The sequence below is a fragment of the Hippoglossus stenolepis genome, chromosome 2, assembly GCF_022539355.2.
Source record: "Hippoglossus stenolepis isolate QCI-W04-F060 chromosome 2, HSTE1.2, whole genome shotgun sequence".
Lineage (NCBI taxonomy): Eukaryota > Metazoa > Chordata > Actinopteri > Pleuronectiformes > Pleuronectidae > Hippoglossus > Hippoglossus stenolepis.
Window position 1 is genome coordinate 3,396,045 of NC_061484.1, and position 14,204 is coordinate 3,410,248.

A 14,204-nucleotide genomic window follows, 5' to 3' on the forward strand; every position below is an offset into this window, starting at 1 on the left:
ATGACTGTATGCACCACTAGAACACTGCAGTCTAAAGTATGTGAATGAACTTCACTCTAAAAAAATACAAGATTTTAAGCCCAATATAAATATTTGACAGTTATCTTTTCTTAATTCCTGTCCTGTCATTTCTCATTACCTTTCAGCTGCCATATTCAACAATATGATAAATCTCCAATAAGATTAATATTGATAAAGATATACCGACTTGGCTCTAGTGTCAACAGTTATTGTCTCTACACACATATAACAGCACCACTACAGAGCTATGATGTTGTGCTAACTTTTGAAGGACCATTCTGACCTTTGAGAGTAAAGATGATGTTCAGTCAATGGTGGAAAGACATTTTTCACAAATTAAAAGAAACAGAGCCTTGAATTGTTTTTGCCCAAACTGTATTTTATACTTAACGGTGTACGTTTACCAAAGCAAAATAGAAATATTACTTACAAATGCATATCGAAAGGCACGGCATCAAAATACAATTTGACATGCGAGAGTTATTTTCTTTAAAACAGGAGTAAACATTCAAACGTTGACCCATCTGGCCTGTCTGTTAGAAAATAACAGCTGTCCGTCACGGGGGCGAATACTTAGCTTAGGGGTTGTTGCTTTTACAGAAGCATCCAGTCAAAATGGCAAAGTGAAATTCCTACCGACTTACAGTACTAAGAAGAGAGCGTGCGTTCTCCACAACCTCTTGAAAGATGTGACGTTTGTAACAAACGGTTTCTGTGAGAATGCCCGTGTACATGAGCTGCATCTGACGTCCACTGCTTAGCACCCGAAACTCTGCGCCCTTTGTACAACAGAGACCACGACGACACGTCTACATCACTGTCCGGACAGATGGCCCCTGTACATAAATATACATCTTAAATATACATTCAGAGGAGCGGGGGAGGAATGAGCATGCAGATTTGGTCCACGTTTACAGCGGTCAGCTAGAGCAGGAAGCATCGACCCAACACTCATCCTGAGAAACAGCACTGACCACAAGGAGCGTTCCCCAAAGGACATGCACAACCAGGGCTGGGTTTTTGGCACATTACTGTCTTTTTCTTTTTCTAATAACCACCCCCTCACTCATGACTGGCATTTGTTAATCTATCTAAAACATGACTATGAACTCACACTGTGCATGGCTTTAAGTCTCTTAATACAGATTTTTATACAAAGTGTTGCAGAAGCAAAGCACATAAAATATTCCAGTTAAAAAATACAACAATAAAAACTTAATATAAAAGTGGATGTGAGCAGGGACACCCCGTCAGTCCACAGGAGGTGCAGTTCAGCTTGTTATACAGTAGATCTGCCAAATCATAAAGGCCCAAACACAAGCTAATAACCCTGAAATCTCTACGCTCTTCCAGTTACTGTTAAATGTGCTCTGCAGGTGTTTGATGCTGCGTCTCTCTTCCTTGTTTTGTGTCTTCTGAGCTGGATGACAAATAAATCCTGTAATACTTTTCATCTCCATGTAGGTGTGTTTTCCAGGTTCATCTTGAGAGTTTGCTGATGACTCGAATGAGGGCGGCGTTCTCGTCCTTGAGCCTCTGGTTGTCTGCTCTGAGATCCCCCAGAACCTACAGAAACACCATCACACATTGATTATTTGACTCGCCTTGAAATGTGAACGTGACACAGCGTTCTTTGTGGCTCACTTCTGCGGCAGCTCTGTGACTATTTTACCAGATCAATACTGGAACCATTTCAGTATTTGCAGCATGAGATAAAATGGAGCCGAGCAGTGAGGGTGATTTTGTGGTCCTCTCACTTCTTGAAAATATTGGGTCAATCCAATCCTGAGAAACCGCCAGGAGCAAGCAGAATTTAATCTTCTGATCAAGGCGCTGCGAAATTGTCCTGATCGCTTCCAAGTCTATTTCAGGATGTCAGTGGTCAAATTTAATACAGGGGCGCTGAGACCACATATTAAAAAGAAAACCAATTCTCTGATCAAACTGATCCCGAAAAGCTCAAACAACTGTGCAACACCTTTGACGGACGTGAAAAACTTTGAGAGACGAAAGTTCCGGAGTGTAAGCCACAGGTGCAGCTTCTGAGAACAGGTTTAAGCCTTAAACCACAACTCAGCTAATTCCGGAGCAACAACCCCCGAGTTTCCTCTAAACATGAGCCCTTTCCAACATAACACTGGTCAGTCTACAGGAGATAATGGGACTGTTGCTCGGTGCCAAATAACAGTGGCAGGTTGACGACTTTTCTCTGGATTTTCAGGTTTTCAATTGTCACAGAATTGCGACGTATATACAAATGTAACTGGCGTTTAAGACGAGTGGAGAGAAACATCTCCCCCCTCAGCAGGTGAATGTGAAATCAGCCTCTGAGTGTCAAATTCTGCACATCCATCATCCTGCACAGTGAAGCTCTAACATCCAAGTGAAATAACAACATGTAAAACACATTTTTCAGTGATTTTAAATGACCCAATTTGAATTTTGATCACATTAGATATTATGTAGAACTCAGGAGGGATACAGGCATTTGGGATTAGAGCATCGTATGATTACAGTCACGCTGATTCAGAACAGTTGTGATGAGTATTGAAGTGAACATGAGTACCTTCAGCTCATCCTCCAGTTCCACTGCTTTCCTCTGGAGGGCCAACTTCTCCTATGAGCACAAGAGTGTGAAAATCGTGAGCAGACATTTTGCCTGCGGTTACCTAAGTGCAAGTTTTTCAAACGTTTCTAACACCTTGGTTTGTCTGTTTCAAACGGCTTCACAGTTTGAAGTCACAACTCAAGAGACAAAAGCTGTGTCTGGTTTGTAAAAAAACTTCTCCACCTGTCAAAAGCTTCTCCAGGTAAAAAAAGGTGGCTTTTGTTTTTATTGTTTTAACTCACATTCTATCATTTAGAAATATTATTTCTGCATCATTGCAATGTGTCTGTCGGGCACCAGTGGAGGTGAATTCCACCAGACAAAGTGAAATAAAAGCTGAGACTCACAAATCTCTCCAACTCCAGCAGGGCCGGTCTGTCTGTGCTGCTCTCTTGGCTCTGCAACAGGAAGAACCACTATTCATTTACTGTTTTCATACAAGCGACTGCAGAAATACACAACAACAACAGACACTGAATTAATAAAATCATTTCAAAACTACACATCCAGTCCACCACGCTCTCCTTGTTATGATCAGTGACTGTATAAAAAGATGGATGACATGTCCACACACAAATATCCTGCATGTATTTGGAAGTTGAGTCCCCACAATGTGACGGTTTGTAGTTCCCAAGAACAAAACTATTCTAACACCTGGACCACACATACAAACTACTACACTATATATGTTGTTATTTAAAAATTGTGTTTTCAAACTGTCCACACAAGCGTATTGGCGACGAATCATTATTAATCCTCGTCCATACTAATACACCTGAAAAAGCACATCACACTGGGCATGTGCAGGATGCTTGACATGGGAACTGTCAGAGATTGCTCGAATAAGATCTTACTTCCTACATATGATAACAGAGTTATCATTGTAAAATACAGAATTTAGCTGCACAACAGCTGTTAGCCAAGACGACAGGGCCAGCCACACTTGTAATTGGTTATCCATGTTGCATTCAACACTGGTAGCAGTGGCTGACGTCAGTTGTTTTCTTCAGGAAGAGTGTCATGTGATAGAAGCCTGACAAATCAGCAAAGGCTTAGTTTTAACCAAAAATAACCAATCAGCAAGCAGTTGGGAGTGTCTCCCATATAACTTCCACACATCTCTGTTTCTGCCCTACCAGACTAAAACACAGCCCCTGAGTTCTCTAATTAAACAGGCCCAGCAGCTTTTCCAAACTTCTCTGTTTTAGCAGCTCTAAACAACACTCTTGCACACAGAGTGACTGTCTCACAGAGTCACGCACACATGCAGCTCTTTAAATCTTTAAGGTCAGAGGAAGCAGCAAACCTGCCGAACCTGTCGGAGTCTCTCCAGCTCCACTTTGTTTTGGCTGAGCAGCAGCTCCATCTCCTGCACATTGTCCTTCAGAGCCAGGTTTTCCTGCAGTACCTTATAATACAGCTGATAGGAAACACACAACACAGACATTCAGAGCACAACGACATTTTGTTTCGTACAGTTCTGTGTGTGCAGGTGGGAATAGTTTGGCTGCTTAGGGTTTCTGATCACTTCTCTCTAGATCTTGTCGGGTATCATTCCTGTCTTCATTTGTCAAAACCTCAGCTACAGCTCTCTTTCAGCCCTCAGGTGTTTTATTAGGAATGTGTGATATCTTCTGAGGAGAGGGTCAGGACTTACCGTTCTGTAGTCAGCTGACAAGTCTTCCAGTGGACTCTCACTGCAGAGACACACAAGGGACTTTTAAAGCTCAGTATCGTCAACACCAACAATGTAATTTCCCTTCTGGGATGAAAAAAGTATCCATCAATCTAACACAGGTTTAAACATTTCAGTACAACGCAAACTTACCTTCTGGAAATAAAACTCCATATTAGTTGAACATGCAAAATCTTACAGTGTACACAGTTAGAAAGGTTTGGGGCAGTTCAAGACAGCCTGACTCACTTGGAAGTGGTAATATTGTTCTTATCATCCAGATAAGCATCGTCTTCTTCATTCTAAAAAAAAAAAAAAAAAGACAGGTTCACATTTTCAGTTACACATCCCTACACCTATACTCTCATTGCACTAACACTAGTGCAGTGCTTGTTGTCTGTTTGGAATAGGCTGTTTGTTTGGCCTGTGGTGATGTTGGTGGCCGCTTTCTTTTTGAAACTGTAAAAGAGACCTGCATAAATTGAACAGCGGCAGAAAGACCAGCTGCAGGACAGTCGGCAGAACCACACTGAAGCTCGATTCAGTGATCAGTTGTCGTGGTCGTGAACACGGCGTTGTGTTGAACATGCTGTTGTTGTGAACGTGCTGTTGTCATGATCAACAACACCACTTATGTTCCAGCCATGGCTGCTACAGAGCACTTTACCACATATTTAATAAATAGCGGACGTTTGTCACAATATCATAATTGACCATTGATTGTCATATATAGCTTTTTAAAATTATAAGTATTGGTAAAGCACTTAATACTATTTGCAGAAAAACACCTTATATACAGAATGATGTAATAAAGTTGTTAAAATGGTCTTATCCCACAGCATCATGTATACTGTAACAGCTTGTGCAGCATTTTATCAAAAGGTTAAGGAGGTTCACACTGAGTAATATCAGGATTTGATTGATTTGTTGTTTATTTGGTTTTAATGTCATCCTTTACATCCTTAAACTCTTGAGATTGTTGGCATCTTTGTAGAGTTTGGGGTTTGATAGACGTCCAATAAAGTTCAGTGAGTTCTAAAACGAAGTCTGGCTGCGCAGCATGTGTGTGGAGTTCAGGCAGCTCAGTGGGGCTTACCAGCTTATGATCATGTTTCGTTACAGCGTCGGTGCATTTTAGTTTAACAAACATTTAACAAGAAACAAAAATCGTTTTTTTTGTCACTTCAAGTTGCCTGATTAAAAAAGATTTAGAAGTGGGCTCATTGAACATTAAGTTACATCCTGTCAAAGAGGAAGTAGTTTTGCTGACCTTTCACCAACTTTCAGTGTGCAGGTATTGTTGCAAAGACAAGAGAAAAAAATAATTTGTTCCCTAAAATGAAGTCCCAACGAAAATAAAACTACAATTTGCTTGGCAGTGAACGGTCGGCCATGTTTGCGATGATGTGAAGTTGTTTCTTACCTCTCCTTCCGGCTGGACGATGCCAGTGGAGCGCCTCTCCTTCCTCCCTTTTCTCCTGTCCTTCACTGCCAGACGCTTCTCTCCCTCCGGCTCCAACTTCTTTACTGGGTCTGTATCTGGAAAAGATGGAGATCAACAGTAAACACTCCCGAGGTCTGTGGGACTATTTGTTGAGTCAAAAATCTCACTAACTGTATCTTGGTCATTGTGGAAATCTAAAAATGAAGAAACAATATCATTAACAAACACAGCTTAAACACAAAAGCTGCTTGACAGAGCTTTTTTCTGTGAGGCTGGATCGATTAAAGTAACTTATACATGGGGTAGATCAGTTTCTAAATTTAACTTTGTAAGATGCAGGAGGCTGTCTCATCTTTGGCACCACTCTTTGCTTCAGATCAGTGCATGTTGAGGCTTGAGAGAAATGAGCTCATTTGACATGAACAAAGTGCTCTTCTGCTATTTATGAGCTGACGTTCAAGGTTGACCTGATATTTTGCTGAACTCACAGCTTGATTTATCTAAACATGTCAGATGGGTAGTTGCTCGGTTAGCATCTAAATATAAGGGTGGAGTGTGCTAAGAGGTCAGAGTATATGTGTGATAACTGCCCTGAAACCTTAACCACACATTATGCTGTACTTCACAGCGAGAGGATATAGCGCATGTGAGGAAATCCATTTCCTTTAAACTGCAATTCTCAAAAACACCCCACCAAAATGTACTTTTACAGTAAACAGAAGTGAGACTATTCACATGGTGAGGGTTAACAGAACAATAAATAATAGACCTTTGAGGCATTAACAATATTTTACATTGGTAATAATGTTTCTAGAATTGTGTAGCTTTTATGCATTTTTCTGCAGAAATTCCCACCAGCACAATATACTGTGTAGAAAATCAGTTAATAATACTGACAAAAATTTAGTGGGAGAAATGGCCACTCTAAGCATTGTTCAGATTTTATCAAAAAGAATGCATCTAGTCAGTCAGACAACACAAGTGGGTTGTGACCTTTGAAATCCATAACTCCTTGTTAACATCATCATTCGCTGTTGCAGCTGTTCTTCCTCACTCACCTCTTTCAGCAGGCGTGATGGTGACGATGGGGCTGACAGGCTGGACGTTACGAGGTGCTGGATCTGCAGCTTTAGCCACAGTCTTCTCTGCTTCTTTCAGGTCTGTCAGAGTCACACCCTGTGCACACAGAGCAAAAATATAAACAACTCAAAGGCCAATTGCAACAATTTTGCCAAAAAAGACACAACCTTTCCATCGTGAACGAAAAGCTAATGATGCAGTACATTTGTACCATGGTATGTGTGCAGCAAGATGCAAAGTTCTACTACAGCCCTGGAATATCATGATACAGTACAGTGTTTGCCCCACAGCATTAACACACAAGAGGTTGTAACACCTGCCAAGTGAGCACCAGTCAATAAAAGGCAACAAAAACAGCACCGTGCAGCTCTGTGTGAAGGACATGAAATCTAAAAGGTGTGGAGTGTACAATGCAGAAAGATGATGCAGAGACTCAATGATTCCACCCCTTTGAATGCAGTAGGGATGTCCCCTAAAACCCAGTTCTGGATATGAGCTGGTTCTGTATTTGTATGTTTGGTTCTTTTATGGGTGCTTGAAGGAAACTGGGAGTGAGATCAGCTCGGTGTCTAAGTCTATGTTTGCCCCAAGGGCAAAGCTGAGCTCCTTCACCACAAACAGACACACAAACACACACACTCGCATGTCTTTTTATACTTGTGAGAAGAGCCCTCATTGACATAATTCCACCACAACTAAATACCTAACCTCTGCCCTTACCTATAGTAGTATGGACTGATCAAAATGTCCACAGTCCTTAGATTTCTTCTTTTTTAAACTTTTTAAAAACTACTATGGAGTTTATACTTTGCTGAGGTAAATGTTGCATTTATTGCAGTTGTTACTACCTCCACCATAGAGGTTATGTTTTTGTCTGCGTTTGATTGTCTGTTATTTATAAGGATTATGCAAAAACTACTTAACAAAGAAATTGTGTGTAGGGGATGGGTCATGACTCACAAAATTTTGGTGCAGATCCAGATCAAAATGCTGATCTAGTGAATTTAAATGTGGTTTCATAATAGGACTGTTGAGCCTTGGCGGAGGTGGAGTGCCACTCAAGTATTAAAATAAAACTAATTTCTAATCCTCATCTAAAAGTTTTTCAATTTTAACACAAAATCATAACAATACCCATCACCTGTAAGCCATACCTGTGTGGAGCGGCGAGACTGGCGCATGAGTCGAGAGCGAGCTTTCCTCTGAGATTCAGACTCCTCGTCCCTGACTGGAGCCTGGAACCTGAACTCACAAACATCCACAAATTATATATTACATAAGCATTATGTCATTTAACTGCCTTTATGCACCATGCAGTTGTATGAAACTCTACAGCGAAAAAAACGCGTGATAAAATTGTTCAAAAACTCAGTTCTCAGTGTACAGTAAAAAACTATCTTGTTGCGAATATTTTTGAGGTTCCTGCTTCGTACTTGCGCCTGTCAGCGTTGGGGGCGTTGGGACTCTCAGCGGAGGCGTCCCTCGTCTGAGGAGTGGGTTGAACTCTTGCAGTGCGGTTCGCCTTGTCCTGCTCCTTCTCCTCATCATCCTTCTCCTCTGGTGTCTAAACCACAGAAGAGAAGAGAAGAAAGATTTTCTTCACTGTCATCAGCTCACACCAGTTAAATCTTGGATTTATCATCCTAGTAAGGAAACATAACTAATGATGGAAGTAAGTCATTTTTGTTGACATGCTCTTACCCTTCTAAAAAGCCTTCCCACCTGACACAATTTAGTTCTACAGTTCTGGTGAAATGCTGGTATGTGAGGTCACATTAGATAAACGGTGTATCACGACAGAAATACACAAACCTCCCCTTTATAACTTATTATTTATAACCAGTGTTGGTGTTGAAATTGTACATTTGTTAGACAATGTACACGTTACTTTCTTCTTCTCATTTCCTGATATTGATAAATGCTAATTGTCGCCATATATGACGAGAAATTTAAAACTTCTCTTCTCTGTTTGACAAACAGTTCTACTGTTATCTATAGAGTGCATCATGAGAATATGATGTGATAGCACAAAAACCTGATAAATCATGTGAGCTGCCTTTTGCACAAAATAATAGCTTATTCAATAAAATGTATATATTGAATAATAAATACTTTTCGAAAAAGTATTTTTCAGGACACAAACTGACAAAAGGGGACACAAGGGGTATAAAATCGTTTTTGCATTACTGAGGTTATGTTTTCTTTTAATCAAATGTTGTCCTTTACATTGAGCTATCCTACATCACCCTTACATATGCATAACAACACTTGGTTGAGAATGATTGCTCTTGTGTAACACTGAGGCCTGCACTGCTCAGTGAGTATTACCTTGTCAGCAGGGCTGACTGTAGATGTGGTCACACTCTCTGTGTCTGGACTAGACACTGTGGAGCTTTCTGAGGGAAGAGAAGGAGGATAATTTGTCATTAGCACAATCTCTGGTATTTACAGAGAAGTTGTAGAACTCGTGGTCAGTGTCAGCACAGTCGCTGTGGTTACCAGGGCTGCTCTCTTTCTCCTCGCTCAGCTCCAGGTCTCCAGAGACGCCCCTCTCTTTAGACTGGTCCTGCACGTTCATCTTGTCTTTACTGCTCATCCTGCACACTGAGCTCCTGGAAGCATTAAATAGGACAGATGTTGACCTCAAAAGATAACACAACCCAATAAGATTTTGGAAAGGAAAACATGGCACCATAAATAATTTTCGGTTTCATTATCATCTGTCCAAAATCTGTTAATTTAAGTAGAATATGAAGAAAGGAACAATAGAAATATATTAAATGGGTAAGAATGTGTATAATTCAGGATAAGTAACAGATAGATACTAACCTCCGCCGTCTGTTTGGTGCATTTGCAGTGGTGGAGCCTTGCTGGTTTTGCCTATCCAGTATGGACTGTTCATTACGCCACTGAGAGAGGAGGATACACAGCAGAGTGAGATCAAGACAACAGGTCTTCTAAATTACACAAAGTAAATGGACATGACACCAGTAAAGATAAACACTTTCTCACATTGGCTTGTTTCTGTGATAACTCCTCCAGCAGCTCCTCAACACTTTCATCAGCAACATCAAATGGCGTCTGACCCTGCAAGGTCCAATTCATATCAAGTGGAGGCAACATGAAATGGAAAACAGAGTGGAAAACCTGTGTGTTGTTAAGATTTACATCCTTATTAGTTCACATGTATTATACAAAATTCTGTCTGTCATGATAAATGTTCTTCCTGTAAATGAAAGTATGCCTTGATCTTGATTTATATAAAAGAAGAAGTAGAAAATAGAAGAAAACTATAATGTAACAGCAAAAATTTTCAGTATTGTTAGGGCCTTTACCGCATTGCTGCGGGATTCCATATTGCACAGCTGTTCAGCCAGAATGCGACAGGCCTCGTCCTGACCCCAGTGCGCTGCTGCATGGAGGGGTGTCCAACCATCAAAGTCCATAGCTGACACATCCAGCCCACACTGACACAGTATCCTGGACAACACAAGAGCAAGGTGTCAACAGGAGAAAGGGAAGAACTGCATGAGACAATGCAAACCAAAATATACTGTTGAGAAATCAACCAGTGCCTGGTATAGCGGCATTGTTTTTTTAATAGTTTTTCAAATCTAGACAAGAAAAATCTAGAAAGCGTTCTGGGCATAGATCCATTAAAAATCATGTCAGAAGTGTTTACTTGAGAGCCTCCAGGTAGCCTTTGGCTGCAGCCACATGCAGCGGGGTGGCCCCAGTCTTAAGATGTCGCACATCGGCAGGTGGGCCTTCAGTTAGCCAGGTCCGGGCGTCTTTCATGATCTGTTCCTCCTCCAGCCGCTTAGCTGCCTCCAAGTCCACACCTTGAAACAAACAGAACATGTCAAATACACACATCCCTTGTTATATCCGTGATCACAATATGAGACACAAATTAAATGTGCATTGCATTTAGCTATTAATGCTTTATCTTAGTAGTATCCAGGGCTAAGACTTCTCTCTTTTCCCATCTTTTACAACACAGACTCTGCAACTTTAAGCAAAAGCACTATAAATACCTTCCAGGAAAAGCTTGTCCAAAAACGTGCACTACTATCTCCTTGTGACACAGCTTTAAAACCTTTCCAGCGTCATCAGACAACACACTTCACCAACTAGTTTGTTCCAAGCATCAAACTGCCTTAAACGCTTTGTTCTCTAGACCTCGAAGCCCACTATAATCAACAATGACCCAAACACATGGCATGGTGGAAATCCTTATAAAGACTTTATTTGGAATATCTCCTGAAGGTCAATGTAATTCATAAAAAATAGGCAGAATCCCATAAAACATTCAAACTAATTTTCAAAGCATTAAACCATAAAAACTCGGCTTGTATGTTGAGACACAGGTGCATAGGCGGCCTTTTTTCCACACCTTATCCAGCACAGCGAATAAAACTATAAACAGGCCAATCAGGTACTTTCGATTTAGCTCAACAAACATACACAAAAACACATTCTGTTAATGCAACAGAAGATGTGCTGGAAAGAAACACACACATAATGAACCCCTGGATTAAGCCATTCAAAAAAAGGTGAATTGTTGTCAAGGAACATCACTCACCTTGTCTCTGAGTGTAATCCTGAAGAAGGGACTCAGTGGTCTCATCCAAAGCAATGTCGAGAGGAACGTCACCGTCACAGTTCACAGCAGAGAGAGACGCACCTTGCTGCAAAAGGAAACTGTCAAAACAAACATGGACAGAGTGAGAATTCGTTTCAACTATAGAAGCTAACCAACTCTAAATAGAGAACATCTAATCTTATCACATTATATGTGTTTGAGCTGCAGATACATTCAATCTTCAAAGTAAAGCCATAAGGAATTATTCACACAAAGAAAAGGTGCATCAATTCTTAAATCTTTCGAGTTGCATGTGATTGTGTGCCAGGCCAGCCAACTCGTGCTTTAGCTTCCAAACAAGGCAACAATGTTAGTATTGTTGAATGCAGAAATACTCTGGCACCCACGCTGCACTCTGACCTCCCCACAGTGGCAAAGACTATTGTATTACACATCTTATTCGTCACTATATTATACTACATACTCTGCAATGTCAGAGTAGCCGCAGGAGGCAGCAACATGCAGTGGCGTCCATCCCTCACTGTCAACCTGGTTCTCATTGGCACCTTGCTCCAAAAGGAAGGTCACCATCTCCATGCTGCCATCTATGCAGGCCTGTGGACAAGAGGGGAAACCAAAAGAAAGCAATTGTAAATGTTTCTTATTCATCATCCAATGACTTCGATGAAACCTTGGGAGGAGAAGCTGCCTCACCTGGTGCAGAGCTGTGATTCCATCAGCGTTAGAACAATTGATAATTTCTACCACATCTTCCCTGCTTGTCCCTTTGGTGTCTTTGGCCTCTTTCAGCATCACCTGAGCCTCCTCCGTGTCCCCGCTGGCACAGGAAGCCAGGAACTCTGCAGCCCTGTCGAACCGCACGCTTTTCCTAAAGACATAATATAAACAACTAGATAATGTCACTGGGTAGCAGTTGTAACAACCATACATTGTAACACAACTAAATTTCAAACTGGGAATTTACAGAACATGAACACCTCATGACACCGAGCAAATATCCTCTAGGTGACAACAAGAACAAGGTTGTATAGTTTTGCTATTTGAAACATATCATGTGAAAAACCAAAAATGTGTCTCTCGATTCTGTCTGAGTTCGATCCTTGTTTGTGGCTCTCAGCCCCATGCCCATCACCTTCCTACTGAAGAAGTGAACCCTTAAAAAACAGGTAAATGATGGTAAACGGTCTGTATTTTATACAGCCTTTTTCTAGTCTTGATGACCACTCAAAGCCTCATTCACACACACATTCATACAGTGCATCTATGGACAGCACTTTTTTCTATGAGGGGCCATTCGGGGTTCAGTATCTTGCCCCAGGACACTTGGGCATGCAGGTAGGGAAGACAGATGTAGAATAATGCAAGCCTTTAACTTTTAATAGTGTTTTGACGCAAATGTATCTTTAAGTGTGCTGCAGTCAGTGGTGGTGAGGGTCTACCTGTGAGCCCTCTGTGCTAATGCAGTTGATGTCATCATAGATGGAGACTTTTCGTCGTCAATGATCATATTGTTGCAGCCCTTGTGGCAGGTGGACTTGCAGCTGTGACAGACACTACTGCAGTTCTAGACAGTGATGTTAACCCAAACACAGATTAGCAGACGGACATAGTTTAAAAGCTTTGAAAGAGATGGTCATTCATCATCATTTACACCAGTCCGATGGATCACGATAAGCAAAGTCAAACAGGGATACTACTAGACCCTGACACATACCCTTTGTAGGACTCTTTGCTAGCTAGCTAACAGGATAAACACCAAAGGAGAAACGACAACTGACAACTGGTGGTTTACACAAACACTACGAGCTTCATCAAACAGGGAACTCAGTGGTTTTTCAGTAGCTGGGGGGGTAAGTGAGTTGTAGTGTTTCTGGTATTTTGTCCCCCCACCCCCCCTCGTCCAAGCCCACGCACAATTCCTCCTTTAGCATAACTGGAGATGTTTATGCTAAGCTAAGCTAGCGGTTATGTGGCCCTCGATGTAGGACTGTTTGACAGGAGTCGTTTCCTCACCGTCGTTTGAGGAGGGGGCTGACTTCTTCAGAGCCCACAGACTCTGGCTGCTCCCTGGGGGGGTCGCTCAGCTCGGCCTCCGGCTCCCCTGCTCCTTCCTCGGCATCGCCCCGCCACCTCCGCCGGGGCACGGCCGACGCTTTGTCCGTGCAGGAGCCGGACCAGCGCTTTAGCTGCTCCCGCCGCTTGGTTTTCGCCGAGTCCCCCATTTATTTATCCGAGGAGGACTGTGTTTTTAAAAATAAAACATACACTGGCAGGGGAAGACACACCCTCCATGTGTATACTTTCACTTCCTGGTTCTTGCTCTGGATGTGGAGGAAGCCTCTGCTCGCGTTCGTGGGCGTCGGGAGCGCGCAAAGCCGCGCAGGGCCAGGCCATGTGACGTCACCGCTGTTGTTGAGTAGCGGAGCCTGACGGGAAACGTTGAAGAAGTCACTGTGCACCGAGAGCAGGACACTTCCTGTCTTTGTGCTTCTTCTAACACCGCAGACACATCTTGACAGAAAACCCGCCACCAAGAAACATCCATACTTCAAACTCATTAGGTCACAGGGGGCAGGGGGCCTCGTAGGGGCAGTAACAGAAATCATTAACAAACAGTACTCTCTTTACACACTGTTAACGGCCTAAATTGTAAGGATGATCTTATCATAGATTAATTACATTATAAGGTAAAATACTTGCAATGTGCATGTCTCCCCCTGATGGTCTGTTTACCTTCTATAAAGTTGTCACCGGTGCTTAAAACCCTGCA

At 42.0% G+C, this 14,204-nt stretch overlaps 1 protein-coding gene across 2 annotated transcripts; it reads right to left on the minus strand.

The window, feature by feature from the left end:
• Positions 1-379: 379 nt before the first annotated feature.
• On the minus strand, positions 380-13,814 carry ppp1r12c (protein phosphatase 1, regulatory subunit 12C). Of its 2 annotated transcripts, none has more exons than XM_035167737.2 (20): positions 13,448-13,814; positions 12,128-12,302; positions 11,898-12,028; positions 11,414-11,532; positions 10,511-10,670; positions 10,164-10,308; positions 9,841-9,915; positions 9,658-9,737; positions 9,328-9,440; positions 9,157-9,224; positions 8,262-8,392; positions 7,983-8,070; positions 6,807-6,924; positions 5,728-5,843; positions 4,554-4,606; positions 4,287-4,326; positions 3,945-4,049; positions 2,977-3,027; positions 2,588-2,638; positions 380-1,587 (listed from the first exon to the last, which is right to left on the minus strand). In XM_035167737.2, the coding sequence occupies exons 1-20, from the start codon at positions 13,654-13,656 to the stop codon at positions 1,501-1,503; spliced, it is 2,115 nt and encodes a 704-aa protein (XP_035023628.1). In that variant the 5' UTR covers positions 13,657-13,814; the 3' UTR covers positions 380-1,500. The 2 variants fall into 2 exon arrangements, with proteins under 2 accessions (XP_035023628.1, XP_035023619.1); XM_035167728.1 differs by having other exon boundaries at positions 3,936-4,049.
• Positions 13,815-14,204: the final 390 nt, after the last annotated feature.

What these genes read in the sequence shown, in the direction of transcription:
- ppp1r12c (XM_035167728.1), bottom strand. Translation starts at nt 13,656, where the DNA reads ATGGGGGACTCGGCGAAAACCAAGCGGCGGGAGCAGCTAAAGCGCTGG. An exon ending in AGTCTCGCCGCTCCACACAG is followed by an intron (nt 6,925 to 7,982) that starts GTATGGCTTACA and finishes CTGTGTGCACAG; the next exon opens with GGTGTGACTCTGACAGACCT. An exon ending in GACTCCGACAGGTTCGGCAG is followed by an intron (nt 3,028 to 3,935) that starts GTTTGCTGCTTC and finishes TTCCTGTTGCAG; the next exon opens with AGCCAAGAGAGCAGCACAGA.